The sequence below is a fragment of the Vigna radiata genome, unplaced genomic scaffold (assembly GCF_000741045.1).
Source record: "Vigna radiata var. radiata cultivar VC1973A unplaced genomic scaffold, Vradiata_ver6 scaffold_373, whole genome shotgun sequence".
Classification (NCBI taxonomy): Eukaryota; Viridiplantae; Streptophyta; class Magnoliopsida; order Fabales; family Fabaceae; genus Vigna; species Vigna radiata.
This window is the reverse complement of record NW_014542541.1, coordinates 95,236-118,657: the sequence shown is the minus strand read 5'-3', so window position 1 is coordinate 118,657 and position 23,422 is coordinate 95,236. Positions and strand designations below refer to the sequence as shown.

The following is a 23,422-nucleotide window of genomic DNA, read 5'->3' as shown; positions in this document are numbered from 1 at the left end:
TTCACCCAACATTTCCCAACATTAAGCAAACCCTAGAATCATGCTATGGTTGATCAAGTCATAACAATCTTTAAGCAAAGGACATAAACACTAGCAAGTAATGAAAGAAGCATATATTCATTCAAAACAAGTGCATTTACAAGTGAGTTTCATAGTTTACATCATTTCCCAACAAAAAGAACTTAGTTCTCCATAGTCATGGAGAGCTTGAGCTTACAATGGAAGAAAATGGAGAAGATGAAGACCCAAGGAAGAAGAAATGAGAGTTCCCACTGCCCAAAATCAGTTCCCACAGGTCCAAAATGGTGTTTTCGAGCTTCAACCGTCAATAAGATGGCACCCTCGTTGCATGTGAGCCTTTTATAGGTCTAGGGTATCAAGTCAGCAAAAAGTCGCGCCCAGCCCCCTTTTCTGGGGTGCTCGGGCGCCAATAAATGAAAACACAACATCAAAGGGCACCCAGCCCCTCTCTAGGGCGCCCAGGCGCCATATTTTGAGGTGAAACAACATGAAAGGGTGCCTAACCCCCTTCAAGGGTGCCCAAGAGCCATATTTTGAAGTGAAACAGCATGAAAGGGCGCTCATCCCCTTCTGGGGCGCCCCAGCCCCGTTCTGTGGCGCCCCAACCCCCTTTTGGGGGGCCTGGGCCTGATTTTTCTGCACTACATCTTTTTCTTTTTTTCTGCAGATCTACTTGCTCTTGTAGCTCTTCCTGGACTCCCATTCTTGATAGTTTAGATGCTCTTCCAAAGCACTCAAATTTCCTACAAAACTTGAGGAATTAATGATGAAAACTTGTATGTGTAACCTAAGTTAAAGTTATTCACAAAGTTAGATAAAAGAGAAGATTAAGCATGTTTCAAGCTTCAAGAGAGTTGATTTGGTAAGAAAATTGTACAACAAGTAATGGTAAGAATTACCGTTATCAATGTTTTACCTACGATGAAAAATTATCCGTCACGCATTGTTGTCCAAATAGACAATACTTGATTATGTAGCTAGATGAGGATGAGAAGGACGAACAAGGAATTAAGGAGGATGTGGTTAACCTGGAAGAAGAATTGACACACCATTTATCCTTTAATGCATTAAAAAGATCAACTAGTGCGGGTACAATGCGGTTCACTAGCACAATTGCAAGAAAGGAGGTTCAGATACTACTTGACAGTGGTAGTAATGATAATTTCTTGGAACCTACTTCAGGTCTTCAAGTGTTGGTTGGTAATAGAAACACCTTGTCAACTGAGGGCAAGATTTTAGAGCTGCAAGTACAGGTGCAGGGTCATATTCTCAGCCTACCTGTGTATTTACTATCAATTTCTGGTGTTGGGCAGCCTGGCTAGCTACCTTGGGGCCACACATTGCTTATTATAGCTCACTAACCATTAAATTTTACAAAGATAAAAAGCTAGTGACATTAATTGGTGAAACACAAAAACCTATTGGTTTAACACAATTTAATCAATTGAAGCGATTGAGCCACACTCAGAGTATTGCTGAGATATTTACTCTGCAACTATGCTCCACCTTTAATGTCCAAGACCAATGGGCAAAATGTCTTCAGGATATGGATCCAGAGTTAGCACTCTTACTATATACTTATAAAGGAATATTTGCTAAACCTGTTGGATTGCCTCCTCCAAGATCTTAGGATCATAAAATTCCCTTGATCCATGGTAGTGATGTAGTGAAAGTCAAACCTCAAAAATATCCACACATTCATAAACAATAAATAGAGATCATGGTCAAAAAGATGCTTGATGAGGGGATAATTGCTCCAAGTTCAAGTCCTTTTTCTTCGCCAATAATTTTGGTCAAGAAAAAAGATGGGACATGGAGATTTTGCACTGATTATAGGGCCTTGAATGCCATCACAGTGAATGATAGCTTCCCAAGAGCTTTTGGATGAAGAAGATAAATACAAAACAACCTTCAGAACTCATCAAGGGCATTATGAGTGGTTAGTTATGTCATTCGAGTTGACCAACACTTCTGCAACATTTGAAAACCTAATGAATGACATATTCCAAGGGCTATTGAGGAAGTTCGTTTTAGTGTTCTTTGATGATATCTTGATCTACAGTCCATCTTGGTTAGCCCACTTGTATCATTTACAACAAGTCTTGCATATTCTTGAGGATCATGCATTGTATGCAAAATTTTCAAAGTGTTCATTTAGGCTAGAAAAAATATACTATTTGGGACATATTGTTTCTTGAAGTGGAGTGCAAATGGAAGTCAACAAGGTTCAAGTTGTGTTGCAATGGCCTATGCCAAAAACTATTAAACAACTCAGAGGGTTCTTAGGTCTCATAGGATATTATGGACGGTTTTTTAGAGGATATGCAACAATTGTCAATCCTTTAACAAACTTATTAAAGAAGGATAACTTTAAATGGTCAAATGAAGCATCTAATGCTTTTCTGTCATTGAAACAGGCCATTACCACCGCACCAGTGATTTCCTTGCCCGAATTTTCTAAGCCACTTATGCTTGAGACGGATGCATCTGGATCGAGAATTGGTGCAATTGTAAGCCAGGACAGGCACCCTCTTGCCTTCTTTTAAAAGAAACTGTCCACCAGATTAGCCAAGCACTCATCTTATACATGTGAATTGTATGCTATAGCAGAAGCCATTGCTAAGTTTAGGCATTGTCTGTTGGGTCACAAGTTCATAACTCAAACTGATCAAAAGAGTTTGAAATCACTCATGGACCAATCCTTGTAGACCTCTGAGCAGTAGGCTTGGCTGCACAAATTTTTGGGATATGACTTCACTATTGAATACAAACCAGGGAAGGAAAATTTAGCTGCTGATATGCTTTCAAGATCATTCTTCATGGCTTGTTCTCAACTCCATAATGATCTAATGCCAAAGATAAAAGTCGCCTTGCCTTCAGATCCAGAGTTGCAATCCATTATTGCTAATTGTTCTCAAGGGAAACTGGTTCATCCTCATTACTCTTGACTAGGTGGAGCGTTGTATTGGAAAGAACAAATTGTAGTTCCAAATGAGCAAGCAATCAGAGACCAAATTCTCAATGAATACCACTCATCACCAATTGGAGGTCACTTTGGTATTGCAAGGACAATGGCAAGAGTTTCAGGTCAATTCTTTTGGAAGAATATGCACAAAGACATTACTGCTTTTGTCCAACAGTGCATGGTCTGCCGGCAAGCCAAAACTTCAACAACCTTACCTACGAAATTGTTGCGGCCCTTACCAATTTCTCACCAAATTTGGGAAGACATCACCATGGACTTCATAGTTAGGTTGCCAGCATCTGAGGGGTTTACAATCATCCTTGTGATTGTCGATAGATTATTGAAGTATGCACATTTTGCAACACTCAAGTCTGATTTCAATAGCAAAAAAGTAGCATAAGTGTTTCCCTCTATAATGGTCAAACTTCATGGGTTTCCAAACTCAATTGTGTCCGATAGAGATAAGGTCTTCACTAGCTTCTTTTGGCAACATCTTTTAAGCTCAGTGGAAACAAATTGAATCTTAACACTACTTACCACCCTCAATCTGATGGGCAATCTAAGGTGGTAAACAAATGCTTAGAAATGTACATGAGATGCTTTACTTATGAAAATCCCAAAGCTTGGCTCAAATTTCTACCTTGGGCAAAATTTTGGTACAATACCTCATATCATCATAATACTCAAGTAACACCTTTCAAGATAGTTTATGGCAGAGATCCACCAGCACTTCTCAAGTACCATTGCTTATTAATAAATCCCCCTTCAATCCAAGAAATGTTGCAGCAAAGAGATATTATTTTGGCTCAATTAAAGTTGAATTTTCTTAAGGCCCAGGAAAGGATGAAGAAATATGTAGATCAGAAGAGAGTTCAATGGGAATTTGAGGTTGGTGATTCGATGTTGGTTAAGTTGCAACCATATAGGCGGCACTTCGTTGCTTTGCGAAAGAATCATAAGGCCTCCGGTATTTTGGACTTTTCCTATTATGCAGAAAATTGGCACAATTGCTTACAAACTTCTTTTGCCTCATCATGCGAAAATACATCCCATTTTTCACGTTTCTCAACCGAGATTATACAAGGGAGCCATTGATGTTGTTTATGTTCCCTTGCCTCTAACGATGGCTATAGAAGATCCTATTTTAACACCATTCAGAGTGCTCAGGCAAAGGGAAATTATGAGAGGTGCAACCACAATCTCTTAAATACTGGTCCAGTGGGAAGGCTTAGCGGAACATGAAGCAACTTGGGATGACAAGGAAGACATAGTTTCGGGTTATCCAGAGTATAACCTTGAGGACAAGGTTTCTTTTAAAGGGGGAAGCATTGTAACAAGAGCATATAAGGAGGAGGGTCATATGAGGGAAATTAAGGGCAGAATGCAGGGACAAATGAGTCAAGAAGCTTAAGAAAATGTTGAGGCCAACAAACACATCTAAGGACAGGTGACACCACCTCATGAAGCTGGCGTTGAAGGAAAGAGAAAACGTGTAAGGCAACCAAATGCATGTTTGAAAGGGTATCTTTGGGAATGGAATTAGTTATATAGCTGAGGGTGGGGTAGGAGAAAGGTCGGCAATGATTGAATAATCTTTCTCTCTTTCTTTGGATGTATTCTTTCTATTGTTGACTATTGGCAAAGATAACACATTTTATCTTGTGCTATTTCGATTAAAAGGCAAACACCGATCCTTAGTCAATAAGATTTTAGTGCATTTGGTTTTGATGCTTAGTTTTCTATGCTTATCTTGCATTGATTTTTATATATTACACAAACATGTATAATAAACCAAGTTAGTTCATTGAGTTAAATCCATTTTAATACTTATGACATATGTAAGCTTTTTTTTAGAATTAACACAATAAAACTAAAATATTTTTCTTCAACTGAAATCATTATTATAATGTTATAAGTCATTAACAAATCAATACTAATATCTTCGAGTGATGCTTTTCATATTATTTTAATTATGCAAATACTATTAGTATCTTAGATCATAGTTAACAATCAATTTAAAACACATAATATAGCTTCTAATTATACTTAAGAATGTGATTTAGGCAAAGCTCTAATCCTTAAATCTATCGGTTATGTTTTAAAAATTTTTTAGCTGGTTATTATTTCCCTTCAAATTAATATTACTAAGTAGTGAAATCATGTTAAAAATATGAGAAAAAACTGGTTTTCGACTTCAAAAGCCTAATCAAAACTCGGTTGTTCAAAATTCGTTTGGTTTGGAAGCTATGCCAGTTTGACTATTTCAATTTTAAATAATTAATTAAAGCAATTCAATGGTTTTCAAATCATAGTTTTCATTTTACTTTTTTACATATTTTAGACTATATTACACAAAAATCATTAAATAACAATCAAAGTTAGAGATAAAAATAATTATTCATTATATTAACTAATCATGTTTTATAAACTAAAATTTATTTATATATAAATAGTCTCTATTATTATTAAAAAAATTAGAATAAGTTTCTGAATTAAAATTTAAATTGATCTCTAATATTATATATCAAGGTTTATGATTATTTAATATTATATATCAAGGTTTTAACTACTTATGATTATTTATTATAAAAATTTGTAAATAATAAAAGAGATGATTCTAATTATCAAATCAATTATAATTTTATATTTATAATAAAGATTATTTTAGATATTAATATTTTTTAATCTATAAAATAGTGTTTATTTGATCTATATAACGAATAATGATTTTTTATTTTTAAATTTAATCGTTATTTAATTATTTTCTTGTAATATATATATATATATATATATATATATATATATATATATATATATATATATATATATTGTTGTAATAATGTTAGATTATTGCAAAAGAAACGTTGTTCAACTATAATATGCCAGCATTTAAATTTTTCAATGTCAATTAATTTTGTAACATTAAAATCATTTATTGGTTTTAATTTCTTTTATTTATTTTATTCTTTCTATAAATACTCTTCCCTCATTCCAAAAGACTAGTTGAGTCTTTCTCATTCTCTTATCTTCTTTTTAGTTTCATTCTCTTTTCATTCTGGGTATAAACTCTATCACAGTTTTTTGATTTTCAAGAAGTTCGAAGTTCCTGTTATATCCTGGGAGACTTGAGCAACAGTTTTTTGATTTTCAAGAAGTTCGAAGTTCCTGTTATATCCTGGGAGAAGCAATACATTGCGGATAAGTTCTTAAGAACAGTGAATCTACACGCCTCAGGAAATTGTGATGTGATTTTTTGTAAGCATTTTTTACTATAATCTTAAGGACTTAAATTTCATATCTGTCAAAAGGTATGAGAAGTTTAGTCTTATCCTATTGTATGATAATGTGGATATGTTAGATAGTTGTATTTTGTTTGAATGATAATGATATTTTTACTCATATATGTAATCTATGTAATCAATGAAATTAATTTAGAGATATGAATCTTTTAAAAAGAAAATTAGTTTTGATATATGAGTAAATATGGTAGTCGTAATAGTGTTATGCTAGGTAATCAATTATGTTTAAAATATTATGGAGAAGAAAAGCATTAAAGACAGTTGATTCTAATTAATTTTTAGAAAAAAAAATGGTTTAATAAAGTGGCTTGATACAGTGAGTGCATGCCACTGTTTTTTTTTTTTAGTTTCTTTACAATTCTAGAGAAAGAAAGAAGAATTGGGAGTGAGAAAGGGGTTTATATAATTTAGCAGTAGCATTTAGGGTTTCTTCTAGTAAAAAAATTTATTTATTTTTTTTTTAAAATCCTAATTGAGTGGAACCCTAAATTTGACGTGACATGTATAAAATGATATTATAATGTTTTTTTTATAACACATTATGAAAGAAGATGATGCAAATTCTTATAGTTTAACGCATGATTATACTTAGTGTATTGTGTAATATTTGCTTCATGATTAAGTTTCTTGTTGATACTAGAAAAATCTACTTTTAAAACATTATTTCATTTTCTAGAAATTCGGGATTTGGCTGCCAATTAGTTTTGATATTGTTATGTTTTTTACGCAGTTGTAATTCTATAAGTTGTAGACAACTGGATTTTGAGGTATTTTCTAAAGAGAAAATTTAACACTGGAAATAGGATTAAGTTGGTGGATAATTACATATTCTTAGTCAATTCTTAATTTGAAAACTAGTTGTACAATCTTGGTCATGCTTATAAGATAAGAGCAATAATTATAATTATGAGTAATGGTGATGGAGCTTTCGGTATGGCGTTTGTGGCTTTGGAGTGGTGTCCATAGTTAAGGTGAGAGTGATAGAATGAATAAGCATTATTTTCTACATGATGGATTCTTCTTATTTTAAATGGTGGAAATTAATTACTTATTTTAAAATTTATATCACTATTATGTAGAGCTGTCAATTTTCTTGGAAGCCCTGGAACTAGCCCTGGCCTCTTTTATATTTAGCCCATTCTTTTTTGACCCACACTGTAAGGGCGTTTTTTAAGCCCCTGGCCCTCAAGATCCTATTATATGGGTTGTGAATGAAGTAAGGTCGGGTCAGCCCCCTACCCCCAAATCATTTATGCGCTATTCTCATTTTCTTCTGAAGAATCACTTCAGTAAGCCCTTACAGCCCCCCCTCAGTCTCGTCACCCCTCCCTCTGCCTCCTCCCACCATCTACCCCCGTCATGCTGGACTCCGGAGGAAACCTCTATCGACGCCTACCGCAACAAGTGGTACTCCCTCGATCGCACCAACCTCAAAGCCACCCACTGGCAAGAAGTCGCTGATGCTTGGCCAGTGCCCCAACGCTTCCTCTAGATTCTATCGATCACTGTTTAGGTTTGAAAATCAGAGAAAGCTGACAGTTATTACTCTTGGAAAGAAAAAGAAAGAAAAAATCAAAATCTTAGAAGGAAGAAAATAGTAAAAAAAGGGTTTGGTTTGGAAGTCGAAGGGGACCCGTTTGATGAAAGTTTGTTGAGAGTAGGTTCTCGGGGCACTGTTCTTGGCTACCCTTTTCTTTGCTCTGCTTCCTCAGTTCACCTTTGGGCTTAAATTCAAACCTTTCTGGTTTCTACTGCACCAAGTAAACACATATTTCATTGTTGTGTGAAAGGGTTGTCTTTGGGGTGTGTTTTGAGTCCCGAGACATCTCGTTGGATTTCTTCATGCTAAATGATAGTTGTTGAGTTGAATTGAGTTTTGAGGTTATGGGTTTTTGTTTTTTAGCTCAAAGATCTTACATTTCAGGTTGGAATTTATGAATCTTCGAGGGAGGTGTTTCTGAATCTGCTTTCAGTTTAAGTAGGGGTTTTCCCACTGTCTAGATCTCTTGTTCTTGGGATTTGGTTTTGGTGGGGATTGGTAGTTCAAATCTTATTTATTTACGAGTTTTTATTAGGTTTAATTGTATTGTTTTATCTTCCAGGTATCATAATTGTAAAATTATTTCAGGTTGCAACTATACCAACTAGGCCCTCTCTTGTATGCATTATTGATAACCTTGTGCAATTCCTTATGGAGATGACCATTCCTTTAGTATAATTCTTTGATAGTATTAGGAAATTACCTTTAGTATAACACTCCCTTTGTTTTTTCCAGATATTTAGCATACTAAAGCAAGCATTAACCTCCAAATCTCCTCTAAGTGATGTATTTTTGGCAAATAGAGAATCTAAGCCAACGTTCCCTTCCTTTTCACTAGATTCTGGCCTAAGCCACCATAGATGTTGTTTAGAAGTCAAGATAATAGTGAGCAAATCACATAACAAGATTCTGTTTGCTGAAGCAGAGGGAAACTTTGTGGATTTTCTATTTAGCTTCCTTACCATACCTCTTGGATCTGTTATAAACCTGATGAATGGAAAATTATCCTTTGGAAGCATTGATAACTTGTACAAAAGTGTGAAGGATCTTAATTCATCATGGTTCATAGGATCAGCAAACAATTCCTTATTGAATCTATGTGTCCCTCATAAGTTTGGTTGTACATGCCAGCCAATACATGTTCCATAAGAAGACAGTCCCAGTTTTTGGTATGGCACTAAGGTAGTGAATGCCAATATCAAACTGAAGCGATTTCAAAGAATCAAGACGTATTACAAGATCAAGTGGCTATTAAAATTTTTGAACCAAGATGTTCTGATGGAGCAAGAGGACCTGCCGTGGGATTTATGAAGAGGCCCTGTATATTTGTTGTGAGGGATGATCTTCAAGTGTCAATCTTATTTATTGATTGTGCAGGTTATGTCTCCCCATCTTATTTATTTAGGAGTTTTTATTGTAAATGCAGGACCCAAGATTCTGGTGCTCCAGCTGGTTTTGTTGCTCTTGCTGTTGATTCTTGTGCTCCAGCTGCTGTTGTTGCTCCTGCTACTGATTTTGGTGCTCCAAGGAAGAGGAAAAGAAGGAAGAGCCAACTGAAGAATCTAATGATGACATATGTTTCAGTTTGTTTGACTAAATTATGAATGCATATTGAGGTTGCTTTTCAAGTTTTTTTCTTTTTTGATGTTTGAATTGATGAACCTGATTTTCGTTTTAGTTGTTGTATGTTTCGTTGTTTTTCCTATTCATGTTATATCCTAAGTAGTTTTTTAATTTAAATTTTCCAAGTTATAACACTTAACATAAGTGTTTCTTTTCTCCATAAAAATAAAATTTATTGTTGAATATTTAGTTTTTTTTTTAAAAAGAAAGCCCATGGGCTGGCCCTGACCCACAGGGCTTTGGGGCTTTTTAGCCCTGGGGGCTTTTTTAATAAAGGACATTTTTGGCCCTGTGGGCTTTTTTGGCCCCAACCCACATGGGCTAGGGCCAGGGCCTATTATTGAGGCCTATTTGACAGGTCTACTGTTATGTAATGAGGTAAAATTGCTGAACATACTTATGTGAACTACTTGTTATAGTTGTCCAGATTGTGGTTAAGGAATATATTTTTGGTAATTTGTATAATGTTATTTGAATGACTAAATGTAGTCCAATCCAATTTAGTTTGAGGATGTTCATGGAATATTTGTTGGGTTGTCAGTGTACATCCTTGTATTGAAGTGTATATATATATTTACCTGGTTGTCCAAATATAAATATTGGAATGGGTACATGTGGGTTGTGAATTGATGTGGTAGAAAGTAGAGAATATGTCATTACAAGTTTGTACATGAATGACATGTTAATCTTTGCACTACTACATGTCGCTAGAACTAAATTGTATCCAGGATCAAATTTTGAAATGAAAGTTTGAGTGAAGCCAATGTAATTTTAGCTGTTAAAATCACAAGGAAGGAAGATAGTATATTACTGTCCCAAGAACAATATATTGAGAAACCTCTTAAGAAGTTTGAGTATTATGATTTCAAACCTATGAGTACCCCTTATGATGCTAACTCTAAATTAATGGAAAATAATATGCCCAGATAATTGGGAGCTTACTGCATTTGATGAGCTTTTCTAGACCTGATATTGCTTGTGCAGTAGGTAGACTGAGTAGGTACACTCAATGTCCAAATCAAGAACATTGAGATGCACTTTTTAGGCTTATGAGATACTTAAGAGGTTCAATGGATTATGCCATTGAATATAGTGGATTTTCCGCTGTCCTAGAAGGGTACAATGATGCTAATTGGATCTTTGATTCAGATAAGACAAAATCCACTAGTGGTTATGTATTCACACTTGGTGTGGTGTGATTACATGGAGATCAGCCAAGCAAACTATTATTACAAGATCAACAATGGAATTTGAGTTTGTTGCTCTTGAGATAGCTGGTAGTGAGGCTAGGTGGTTGAAAAACTTCTTAGCAAACATTCCACTAGGAATGAAACCAACCCCATCAGTGTCAATACATTGTGATTGCCAATCGGCAATAGCTATAGCTAAAAACAAGAATTACAATGGAAAGAATAGACATATCCAATTGAAACACAATTTGGTGAAGCAGCATATCCAATCGGCGTACACTTGATGAAATCACCTATATGAGTGTCAAGTGGGGCCACTTGCATGAGATCTTGGCATGAACTCTAGAGCACTCATGAATACCGGGCACGTGCATGGCCTAGTAAGCGCAACACAACGATAACAGCAAAGATTGTGGGGTTATATTGTGATTGATAAACCTCTAACACACGTCAAGTGTCTTTAGTTCATATAGCTTGCTATACCAACTACATTGTGTGTTATGTATCTCAATCTAAGACTGGTTTATATAGCTTGCTATACCAGCTCTGATGCATTACATCCTATGAGGCCCAGGATAAAAGTTTCTTTTCTTTTCTCTCAACTTTCTTTTGCAATAAGTGGGGGATTGTTGTAATAATGTTAGATTATTGCAAAAGAAACGTTGCTCAATTGTAATATGCCAACATTCAAATTTTAAAATGTCAATTAATTTTGCAACGTTAAAATCATTTATTGGTTTAATTTCTTTTATTTATTTTATTCTTTCCTAGCTCTATAAATAGAGAGCTCTTCCCCATTCCAAAAGACCAAGTTGAGTCTTTCTCATTCTTCTTTTTTCTTAGTTTCATTCTCTTTTCATCTTGGGTATAAACTCTATTAGAGTTTCTCGAATATTTTCGAGAAGTTCCTGTTGTATCTTGGGGGACTTGCATAATACACTGCGAATAAGTCCTTAAGGACAGTGAATCTACACGCCTCAGGAAATTGCGATGTGAGTTTTTGTAAGCATTTTTTTTTGTCCCAATTGAATCTAAATATTTGTTAATTTGAGGCAATAAAGCCCTTTCTCTTAAATTTCGAGTAACGCCGTCTAACAGTGCTGACCTGTATTTTTTTTGGGTTGACGTGACAATGTGTATTAAATTAAATGGGTGTTCTCTTGTACAATGAGTCATTCCACGTGTGTAAAACTTTTATATTTATCCTTACCCAAACGATGCTCTGGTAATCGACCTCAACTGCCGGAAAGATTTCTCAGCTGGATCTCGCCAGCGAAGCCAACAACGACGCCGCCCCCACGTTTGTTGCCATGCCGCTCTGGATTGGCAAGCTCTTTGTCGTTGCCGCCGCAGCGCTTTTTTTGTTCCGACATCGCATTTTTGGGGACCAAAAGAAGGAGCAACCTTTACCTACTTCTTGATTGGAAAATGAAAATTGGAATTTGTTTTGCCAGTTACCTTAGACCATGTGTGAAAGGAGATTGTAGTTCACATTTTTCATAGCATTAGCCAGAAAACAGTTAGGTAGGTTTTGCATCTCTTCGTATTCCATTACTCACAGTAGCTTGCCAACCAAACATAAATTTCCAATAACTGCATTATTCTACTGAGAAACTACCACCCCTACAACATAAGATATAAACAGTAATACTTAAATAGCAAGTTTGAAAATAGGACAAGAATAATAAAAAGAAAAGTTAGGGGTGTGAATAGATGAATTAAAATGTCAGTAACTTCACTCAGGATAATATTGTCTTGATCAAAACATCAAGGATCTTCTCTTTACCAAAAAGTTGTTGAAAAGACTAAGTAGCTTATACATCAGAAGAGAGAAGTACAAGACAGAGAGACATATCAGGTCTCATGGTACACCTTCAAGCTCGGCCAATTATTTCGCAATAATTGATCAATCAAATGAAAAATGGGGTGTCTGCTTGCATGTTTCTTCTATCAGATTGGCCTTGTTTAGCAGAACAACTCTACAGTTAGTTGCTTCTGGCAAGGAAATTGTTGTTATAACAACAGTGTAAAAAATAAAAGATAGTGATTTGGGCAGAATAATTTGGACCAGCAACTATGATGGAGTGATCATTAGATGGACTCCAAGCAATGGATATGATGATGGCAAGTTTGACCATAAACAACTCAGATTAATCAAATTGTTGGGAGATGAAGATAACCACCAAATCTATCTGAAACAATTTCACAAACACCTCACAGAGACTCTCTTACAAGTTGAATAAAAAATGAACCCTGATTGCCCAGGCTCAATGCAGTGCTTTTTTCACAAGTTCACAACAAAACAATACATCCTAATCTTCAAAAGTTAAAGATTTGCTATTGCTTCTTGGTAACTCAACCTTGTAAACCTCTCCACAACCACCGTGTCCAATGACTTCCATCGAAGCGAGTCTGTCTTCCTTCTCCAAGAAGGCCAAATCCTCTGCTTTCTTAATCAAGGGACTAAAAATATCAGGACACAGTCTTTATCCTCTTCCTTTGATTAACGCCAAAGCCAGTTTGAACAACAGAGAAAACACGAACCCTGATAACCTTTGATCGCCGCCTCGACCTCGACGCTGCCGCCTCGACCTCACTGCCTCGACCTCACCACCTCAAAGGCAACATCCCCCATCTATCACCATGCTCGACTCCCTCCAACTTCTCAACCTCTCCTCCAACGCCCTCGCCGTCGAAATCCCTTCCTCCATCGAAGACCTAATTTCCCTCACAAACCTCTATTGAAATGCTTGAAAGGAAAGATGAAGATGTGTAGGATGAAGAAGACTCTGAATTCCTAACATTTTTAATTAAACTGATGAAGGAGAGCATAGAGGACAGGGAGCAATGGAGGGCTCCGGTGGAGCGTGCTGGGTTTGAGTCTGTGAGTAGAGATGATGAAGACGAATCCCTACAATTTCCAATTAAATTTTGTGCCATGTGATCACGTGAAAATATTCCACATAATATAATACTCCTACTCATCATTTTCAGTCATCACAATCAGACGGCGTTACTCGAAATTTAATGGAGAGAACTTTATTGTTCCAAATTAACAAATATTTGGATTTAATTGGGACCAAAAAAAAAACATTAAGACCCAGTTGAGAATTGGACACAAATATGAATACCAAAACATATATTTAACCTTTTTTTTAAGTGCCTGAAAATATATACTAAATCTATTGTCTAATTCATCATAATAAAATATATAAACATATCTTGACTACTCGTATTATAACTTTGTTAAAAATTAATTTACATTTTTTTCTAGTTTTATTTCTTCTGGGTTTTTGTGTTTATATGCTGATCCATGAAAAGTTAAACCGTTTTGCTTTAGTGAGAGTTAATAAAAGCTTAGTGTTGTATTATTGCGGATTCTGACTATTCTTTAAAACTTTTTTAACCGTGGGTTGAGCAAAAGATCCTATACCCAGTTTATAAATTTGTTGTATACAAGCAAATAAGGTTATAGATTCATAATTGTCTGTCTATTAGCTTTAGTAATCTTGTAGAAACATAAATTACTACTTTGTTTAACGTTATTAGTAAGATAAAAAAAATTAAAAAACCTTAATAGGATTGTTTGACATAAAAAAAAAAAAAGTGATTGATACTCTTATCTATTAAAAAACATAAAGAAATACTTTATCTGAAAAGGAAAAATGTATCTTTTAACTCATAATTTAGAAAATGTATCTGAGGAATTTATTCTTGTACTCCTAAAAAATCAACTCATTCCCTTTCATTCGGAATCTTCATTCTACGTTCCACATTTCGTTCCCAAAGAAATCAAGTCTGAATTAAACTTCATTTTTGTTTGCCCAACCTTCTTTTGGGCTCCAAGATTTTTTGTCAGCAGGCTCATATATTAGTATTCGCCATTTCCTTCCTGCACCTTCATAAATTTCTTCCTCCACCTCCATAAATTTTTCTCTTTCAAAAAACAATCCTAAATTAACCAAAATACTTTTTTTTTTTTTGTATCGTAGAATGTATAATTCAGAATATAAAAAAACTATATTTCAAATTGAAATGGCCTTAATAGTTGAGACAAAAACCCAGAACAAAGAGTGTTTTTACTTTGGACAAAAATGAATGGAAGAAATTGAAGATGTTGAAGTAAAATTTCATTGTGTGGCAAAACATTTTATCATCCATCCAATTCAAAGGTAATGGCCATTTAATTTCTAGAATCAACTACAGTTATATTCAGTTCAGCATCTAACACAAACATCATTTGCAATAATGAATAAAACTTTCATTATTTTAACTGATCATCCTTGTACAAGCCCAACCCAACAAGCAAAGCTGAACAAGAAATTGACTGTGGGAATAATTGGGGCATTTCATAAATACATAAAAATTTGCTATTTACTAATCAAGACATGGAAAACGAATAAATTAATTAATTTACAGTTATCCGGCAGGAGGAAAGGGGAGAGAAAAGAAGAAGAAAAACTTGGTCTAAACAACTGTCCAATCACTTTCTAGAGAGAGAGATTGTTCGACGGGGTATAGATTTGCAGGCTTAGGAGGCTTTTTTGAAAATAAAGATGACTTGCTGTTGTCAAAGAAACTTGAGAAAGAATGTCGAACCAGCTTTTTTTCATCGTTTACCTCTTCTTTCCATAGAGACTTGCTCAATGGTTTATCTTTGCCACCAAACATATGGCTAAGTTGCTTTAACCGGTGCTTTGGTTCACCAGTAGACATCCGGCGTTTTGGTACACTACCACTCATACCTAATTCTTCCATGACCTTTACTATCTTCAGTGCCTCATCTGGGTTCACCATCATTTTCTCCACCATTTCATACATCTACAAAGGAACATAACTATTATTTTTTTGTTTCTTGGACTGAAGTTACTATTAAACAGTTGCCAATGAATATTATCAAAACCCCACTTTCAATATTGATCAGTCTACATTCCAAAGTAACTACTGTTTCATCCTAGGGTGAACAGGTCCGCGTTGAGTAAGACATTGAACCAAAATTCTAAAGAGGCAAATTAAATATTCCCATTAGGTTAAAAGTAAAGGGTGTAAAGTCTTACATAACTTTATCAGTCCGAAGTTTCACCTTTTTATAGTTAACGACTCCTTCAAATTGATGGATGCAGCAATATTCGAGTTAACTCACCGGATACATTTTCACAATTCCCTTGTGGGGTAAATTTTCAGTACTCCTTATTGCGTCAGAAATTACCAGTACCACCTACTCTTGCATCTAATTTATAAGTTTAGAAGTTTTCTTTATTTTTATTTTAAATATAACACGGAAAAATTAACCATATGAAGTCAGGTGTAGTGGGAGGGAGGAGTATGTACTACAGGAAGACTACAAAAAATTCCCTTTTAAATATTAGAGACATTCAAGGACATCAGGAGCTACAGTGAAACTTCATAAATTAGTCCATTTAGTGTATGAGTACCAACCTGAATAAGCTCATCGAGTTTCTCATTGAATCTGTTGCTTTGACAAGCGGTAAGTATGTAGTCCTTGCAGTCATTTAACGATTTTGAAATATCAACATCACCAGATAGCATATTTTCAGCAATTGAAAATCCTGAACCGAGCTGTAGAGTTAAGACCAGAAATTATTATCAGAAAGGCATGCCAATGTTGCAATCATTGATTAATAGTTTACTTTTTCACTACCATCTGCCCTTGATATCTAGTCAACGAAACACAAGCTGAACTGTATAACTTTCTTTTAATCAATTAGCTGATATATACTACATTTTTTGTTTAAATAATGTACAAGTTTAGAGCAATTAAATAATTATAACCAAAAGTTATGATAAAGATAAGAGCAAATGGTTTAATCTTTTCATGCACCTCAAATGGGACCGTCCAAGTCCATAATAAGCAAGTATTTCTTACTTTAATCAGAAAAAAGGTTCTACTAAATGTTGGTCCATTTTTCATCATTTCTACATAACAAAAACAACTCACGTGGGATAAAAAGAAGCGAGAGTGAGAGAGAACTAACAAGAGAAACAAACAGTTGTTCAAAAAGATCCGAAGGGGGGATGTCCTCAAATGAATCTAGAATACCCTCCCTACAAATGAATAAAAATCTCAATTGAGTAAGACGGCTTCACAAGGGGGGTATCCAGGTTATAAAAATGGTTTATTTAGACTTACACTGCCAAATCCTCATCATAGAGAGGTGCCTGTTTAACAGCTGGAACTGGTTTAGACGTTTCCCATAATTCACGCCACAAATTACCTGCCATCAACATGTAACGGAGAACTCAGCAAAGTTTCTGTAGAACATACAAAAAGAAATACAGTGGCCCAAAAAAAGTCCATGTTTCTTACAAAACGTGTCATAATGCAACTGCGTTAACGGTCGAGATTCACTTATCTAGACATCTTTTACCCAATATATACGATATTCAACAAAGACATTATAAAGGCTATAAAGATTGAGAGACAGAAACGTGATAATCCATATAAATGTAATGATGGTATAAAAATACTATACATCAAACAACTTTTTAAAATTATAAAACATGGAACAAACACTAACAGTTTTTGAACCTTGTAATCATGAAAAGCATGAAGGCAAAAAGAAGTCCAAGAAGAGAAATTAGAAGTGAAGCAAAAAAATAAACAGGATTGCATAGCCTTAGAGAACTACTCTTCCATTTAGATGAGGAAGAGTTCAACAGTGGCTTAATCAGACCAAAGCCGTATTCATAAATGCTCAACAGTATATTGTGATTACAATACATATGCTTCACTATAGATCCTGGGGTATGAGAGAGATTCTTTTTTTCTTTATAGGATCTTCTAAATCACAAAACTTCCCTCACTAGTCTGTGCTTGAATAATTTCTACTATATACAGTTTGGATTTTATTCATTCCTTCCAAACACCTCAGCAAACTACAACCTCAAAATCCAAGTGAATAAACATAAATGATTGGCATTAAAATGTACCAAAAGTTTGTCACAACTTGATAGGTTTATGATCAAGAAACCCAAAGTAAACCCACACTAACGCACACGAAGCACTCAAGAATACTGTATAACTCTCTTTGTATTATCAACAGAAAGAATACAAAGTATGTGGCCACAAATGAGAGCTTAACCTCCCCTACATGTCTATGAAATCCTGTACCACCAAGTCTAAGATTATCCCTCTAACAGCTAACAATTGTATTTATACAGACCCTTCCCGCCTTTCCTAACTGCCTTGCCAGTTAGGCTAACTAACTCTTCTTTCTACTCTCATAAACTCTCAATCTCCTAACATTACCCTCTGCTTCCTCAGCAACCTTGTCCTCAAGGTTGAATTCAAGGTATTGATCCTGGATAATCAAGTTGTCTTCCCAGGTAGCGCCTTCTTTGCCCCCTTCTTGCCATTCTACCAAGACTTGGTGCATTACTTCTCCCCCTGCTGTACCTGTCTTTTTCCCAGTATCCTCACCAGCCAAAAAGTTGGCCCTTCAGCCTGCAGCTCTGCTGGCAGTTCCTTCTCCACACAGAAGCGTCTGCCGTCCTTCTTCTTCACTAAGATCACGGGACTAGAGAAAGGGCTCGAACTGGGCCTGATGATCCCCGCCTTCGTCATATCCACCACTTGCTTTTCGATCTCGCTCTTCATAAGGTGGGGATACCTATAAGGACGTACATTTATAGGATCCACCCCCTCTTTGAGTGGAATACGGTGCTCCATGTCTCGTAGTGGAGGTAATCCTTGCATTTCTTGGAAAATGCAATAGTGCGCCGGCAACACCGCTTCCATCTCTGCTTTCTGCTCTCCCGTCAAATCCTCTTGCCACTCATCACCCACCTCCTCCACTAAGCTCAAATCCCATACTAGGGTCCATGACGCATCCACTATCTTCAACAAAGTCCTTGGTTCTACCAGCTGTCGAGACAATGCTGGATGTCCCTTTATCTTAATCTTCTTGCCCTTCATATTATAGATCATTGTCATATCGCCCCAATTAATCCTTACTTCTCCCAACTTTTCAAACCATGCAACGCCCAAGATGACGTCGACTCCCCCCAATTCGAACACAAAAAATTCTTCCTCCACTGTGGCTTCTTTTAGGTTTACTCTAATCTTCTCACATCGCCCCGTGCCATTCTCTTATGCCCATCGCCTAGACTCACCGTGTACGGTGGTGTGTCTATTATGGGTAGTTTCAATTCCTCCGTTATCCTTCGGCTGATGTAGTTGTGGCTTGCACCACTATCTATGAGTACCACCACTTTTCTTTCCCCAATCTTCCCCCTCAACTTCAACGTCCTGGGAAATGTTAACTCTTCAGCAAAACAAGCGGATAATTCCATGGGTTTCTCCTCCTAGTCTACTACTTCTTCACTCGCGTCACCCTCCTCATCCTCCGCTAACAGCAACACCCGTAAGCTCCTCTCCGTGCAACGATGGCCTGGTGCAAACGACCCCTCACATCGGAAGCACCTGCCCTCTTCCTTCCTCTTAAGAAATTCTGGGTATGGGAGATTTCTCACCATCCTTCCACGATTCTCATTTCCAACTGCATTACTCACCCTCGCATTTGTGCTCGTTGCGGCTCCATCTCTCTTCGCCAATCCTACACCCTCCGTTCTCCCATGCTAGTTCGTCGTAGGTCTATTGGATTCCGATCTCATCACGATTCCCGTTGATCGCGCCCCCCGATAGGTTAATCTTAAACCCACTCCCATAGCCTCCCTGCGTTCGCATCATAGCATCTTCCACATCACGAGCGATTCGCATTGCCTCCATTAACTCCGATGGATTTTGAATTCTCATCTTTCCTTTTACGTCCTCTCACAATCCGGCAAGAAAGTAACCCAGCACTTGATCCTCGGGTATGCCTTAGTTTGTCCCATCAAAATCTCAAAATTGCGAACAAATTCCTCCACTATACCCTCTTGGCGTAGCGTCGCCAACCTCTCAAACATCGTTCCCCTAAATCCTCCTCCAAACCGATTGATCATGGCCGCCTTCAAACCTTCCCAAGAGCGGTTTCTTGCCTTTTCTTTCCAGAACGTGAACCAGTACGCCGCACTCCCCTCCATTCTAATCTCCACTTTTTCCTCATCGCTCATCACCTTCTGTATGTCGAAGAATCGTTTTGCTTTGTTGAGCCAACTAAGAGGCTCCTCGCCGTCGAAGGTAGGTAACTCTACCCATTTCCTCCATGGCCTTTGTTCCTCACCCCTATCTCCAGCCCCTCTGCCTCCAATTTCCCTCACGACTCTGTGTTGATTGTCGTTCACGGAGCTATCGTCAGAACTTCCCTCCGGGTGATGGGCCGATTTCCCCAGAACTTTCATTATCTGCTGTAAATCCCGCCTTACTGCTGCAGACTCGACTTTCATCCCCTCCATCGTGAAGTACAAGGAAGGAACTCCTGTTTCAAATCACTTGAGCGAATTTCAAGGACGCTATGATCAATTAGCTGGAGTGGGTATAAAATTTGATGATGATCTATTGGACTTATTCTTATCAAACTCTTTACCGGATTCGTGGGAGACATTTCGGGTTTCCATGATAAGTGCTACCCCTAATGGTGATATTTCTTTGCAAATGGCAAAGAGTGGTGCTCTTAATGAGGAGATGAGAAGGAAGACACAGAGTACTTCATCTCATTCAAAAGTGCTTATTATAGAGAATAGGGCGAGAAGCCAGAAGAAAGAACAAAACAGTGGTAGAGATAACAGCAGGAGCAAGTCCAGATCTCGATACAAGAATGTGGAGTGTCACTATTGTCACAAAACAGGGTATATAAAGAAGAACTGTTTTTTGTGGAAGAAAGAGAACAAAGACAAAAAGGGTATGTGTGGAAAATAATACTGATTTATTATTCAAATCATCAAAAAATACATTCTNATATCCTTTATTTNTAGTAATCTAATTCTCCTAAAAAGGGAAATAGGGAAACTAGGAAATCTTGAAAAAATAAAATAAAATAAAAGATTATGTATCTATTTCCTCTAACTAGGAAGATTCTAAATGATATTATCTCAAACTACAACACTCCCCCTCAAGCTGGATCATACTAGATAGTATGAACCAAGCTTGGAATAGACAAACTCAATAAACCCAATAAACCAACTTGGACAGCAATGGACGAGGGCGAACTTCAACTTCGGGATGGTGACTTGCAGCAGCAAACAGCAACAAACTGCAAGAACAGATGAAGGGCTTGCAGTGGCGAATAGCAACAAACTGCAGGGACTGAATTGCCTTCAATAGTGGCGATCAACAACAAAACTTCAAGGGACTTAACTGCCCTAAACAGCAACAAAACTTCAAGGAACTTAACTACCCTAAACATCAACAAGCCTTCAGGAAACATCTGTCTTGCAGAGGCAAACAACAACAGACCTGCAGGGACTACACTACCCTGCAGCGGCTGGAATTAAAAGGCTAACAGCCATAAACCTGTAGGGACTTAACCACCCTAAACAACAACAAACCTTCAAGGGACTTAACTGCCCTAAACATATTGGAGGCCTTCAGGAAACAACTGTCATGCAGAGGCAAACAGCAACAAACCTTCAGGGACTTCACTGCCCTGAGTAGCAACAAACCTTAAGGGACTTAACTGCCTGAACAGCACCAAGCCTTCAGGAAACATTTGTCCTGCAAAGGCTAACAGCAACAGACCTGCAGGAACTACACTACCCTGCAGCTGCTAGAACTTTCTCCTCCTCACGACTGAACGACAGAACGTGAAGGTAGAAGAACTGGTGAGAACCGATCCGTACGAGGGACAAACCTGAATCCCATAACTTTGAAAGAGTCAATTCAGCGGTCAGTCTCAAAGAACAACTCACGAGTTGTTATAACAAAGCATTGGTAGAAACCAAAAACACCATGGCATCAAAAGGCCAAAAACAGGTTGGAGGTCCAAAGTTCTCTGCTGGACTACTCCTAAATGGTGATACTTAACATTGTATCACAAAAAATACGGGCTAAACTTGAACCCAAGAAGGAAGTTCTCTCCAGGAGCTGAAAAATATTATGGCTTCTTCATATTCCCAGGAACACGCAAAAACATCTCCACAGCATGGAAAAGAAAAGGAAGAAGCTTCGTCGAAAGAAGAGGATGAAGAATCCTCCGGAGAAGAGGCTGAAGATGATGATCTTCCACCACCCATCACCAAAACCAACGGCTAGTGCACTTAACAGAAATAGACTCCCCTTTATGCCACAGGCCAACGAGACATCACACTTCCAAGAAAGAATCACATAATTGTAACCAGATGGAGGAGACAGGCTTGGCCACAGGTGTCGATGCATTCGGCGGCACAAGCGGCGGATACGTCAGCAAGAAGCACCCATCAGTAACGAATTTAATGAGAGGGAGAAACCCAATGGAGGAGGAAAGGTCCTAGTCATGAAACGTGAGGCGAAACCCGTTGGTGGAGGCATAAACCGAAACACAGTAACCAGAAGGACCAAATCAGAACCCAGACACGAGAGCGAGGTCCGGCGGAAGTGGGTCACACCAAGGAGCAGAGACTAAAACTCAGATCTACTAAAATATAGCCCAAACGAATTGTCATCGACCCTAGGAATGGGCTCAGGAGGCTTCGGCGACCCTGTCTGCAGCGTCGGCGGCGAGTGGGTCTCGCCGGAGGTGGGCGCGTGGGCTACACGCGTCGACGACGGTGGCGGCGTGTGGAGGCTCCGTTGACGGAGCGACTTCCGGCTCTGTGATCGCCGGTGTTGGGCACACCTTTCTGCCCTATCGAGGACCCCAACCGGCGACGGCGGAAAAGTCACGGTGCGATTCCGACATCGGGACAACGGCGCGTGATAAACACGCACACGGGATCTGACGGAGAGAGTTAGCGTGTGACGGGGCGTTGAGCGGAGTCGGGTCTGACTCCAGTGGGGTTGGCCGTCGCTTGCAGAGACGGTCCAAATCTGCTGGTCACCGGTCGGAACTGTGACGGTGGATGGTGGCCGGCGACGTACGAAGGCCGGCGGCGGACAGTGGCGGCGCGTGGAGGCTCCGTTGACAGAGCGACTTCCGACTCTGTGATCGCTGGTGTTGGGCGCACCTTTCTGCCCTATCGACGACCCCAACCGGCAACGGCGGCAGCGGCGGTGGTCGGACAGCGGTGGCGGTGCAACTTGGTGGACGATGGACAACGGTGAAGAGCGGCGGTGCACAGCGGAAAAAGCAGCGAAGGCAGTAGTGTTGGATTATTCGAAGAAGAGACTTTCAGTCCCAAAGGGAATGGGTTCGAATCCCACTCTAATGATACTCAGACAAACTCTCTATTTGGCAATACTGAAAAAAGAACAGAACTTGGCTAGGGCAATTGGAGCCCATTAAAAGCACATGTTTAAAAAAAGAGAATTTTAGGGTCCTGCCGGCGGCCATGGCGGTCGATCGCCGACAGACAGCAAAGACAGCGGAAGCGGATCAGACAAGCTCTGATACCATGTTAGAATGGGTTCTAGGCCTAACTCAACCCCACAAAACCGACTTGTAAGGTGAGGTCTGCACCCCACTTATATATTATAAATTGGCCTTATCTCTAGTCGATGTGGGACTTCCAACACACCCCCCTCACGCCGATGTATATACATATCGAGCGTGAGACTAGATATTAATGGGTGGTCCAATAACGGTCCAATAGCGAGTGGAACAATCTGCCCAACAATATCGCTAAAATAGGCTTTAACCATAGCTCTGATACCATGTGGAAAATAATACTGATTTATTATTCAAATCATCAAAAAATACATTCTGATATCCTTTATTTGTAGTAATCTAATTCTCCTAAAAAGGGAAAT

The 23,422-nt window shown here is 38.0% G+C and overlaps 1 protein-coding gene across 1 annotated transcript in view; it reads right to left on the bottom strand.

Annotated features, from left to right (window-relative positions):
• Positions 1–14,665: 14,665 nt before the first annotated feature.
• Positions 14,666–23,422, bottom strand: part of LOC106780162 — an 18,021-nt gene continuing 9,264 nt past the window's right edge. Inside the window, exons 12-15 of the mRNA XM_014668417.2 lie at positions 16,790–16,874; positions 16,635–16,704; positions 16,078–16,218; positions 14,666–15,459 (exon numbers count right to left, since the gene is read on the bottom strand). Coding sequence (XP_014523903.1) covers positions 15,106–15,459; positions 16,078–16,218; positions 16,635–16,704; positions 16,790–16,874 — 650 coding nt within the window. The 3' untranslated portion in view covers positions 14,666–15,105. The remainder of the gene's footprint in view (positions 15,460–16,077; positions 16,219–16,634; positions 16,705–16,789; positions 16,875–23,422) is intronic.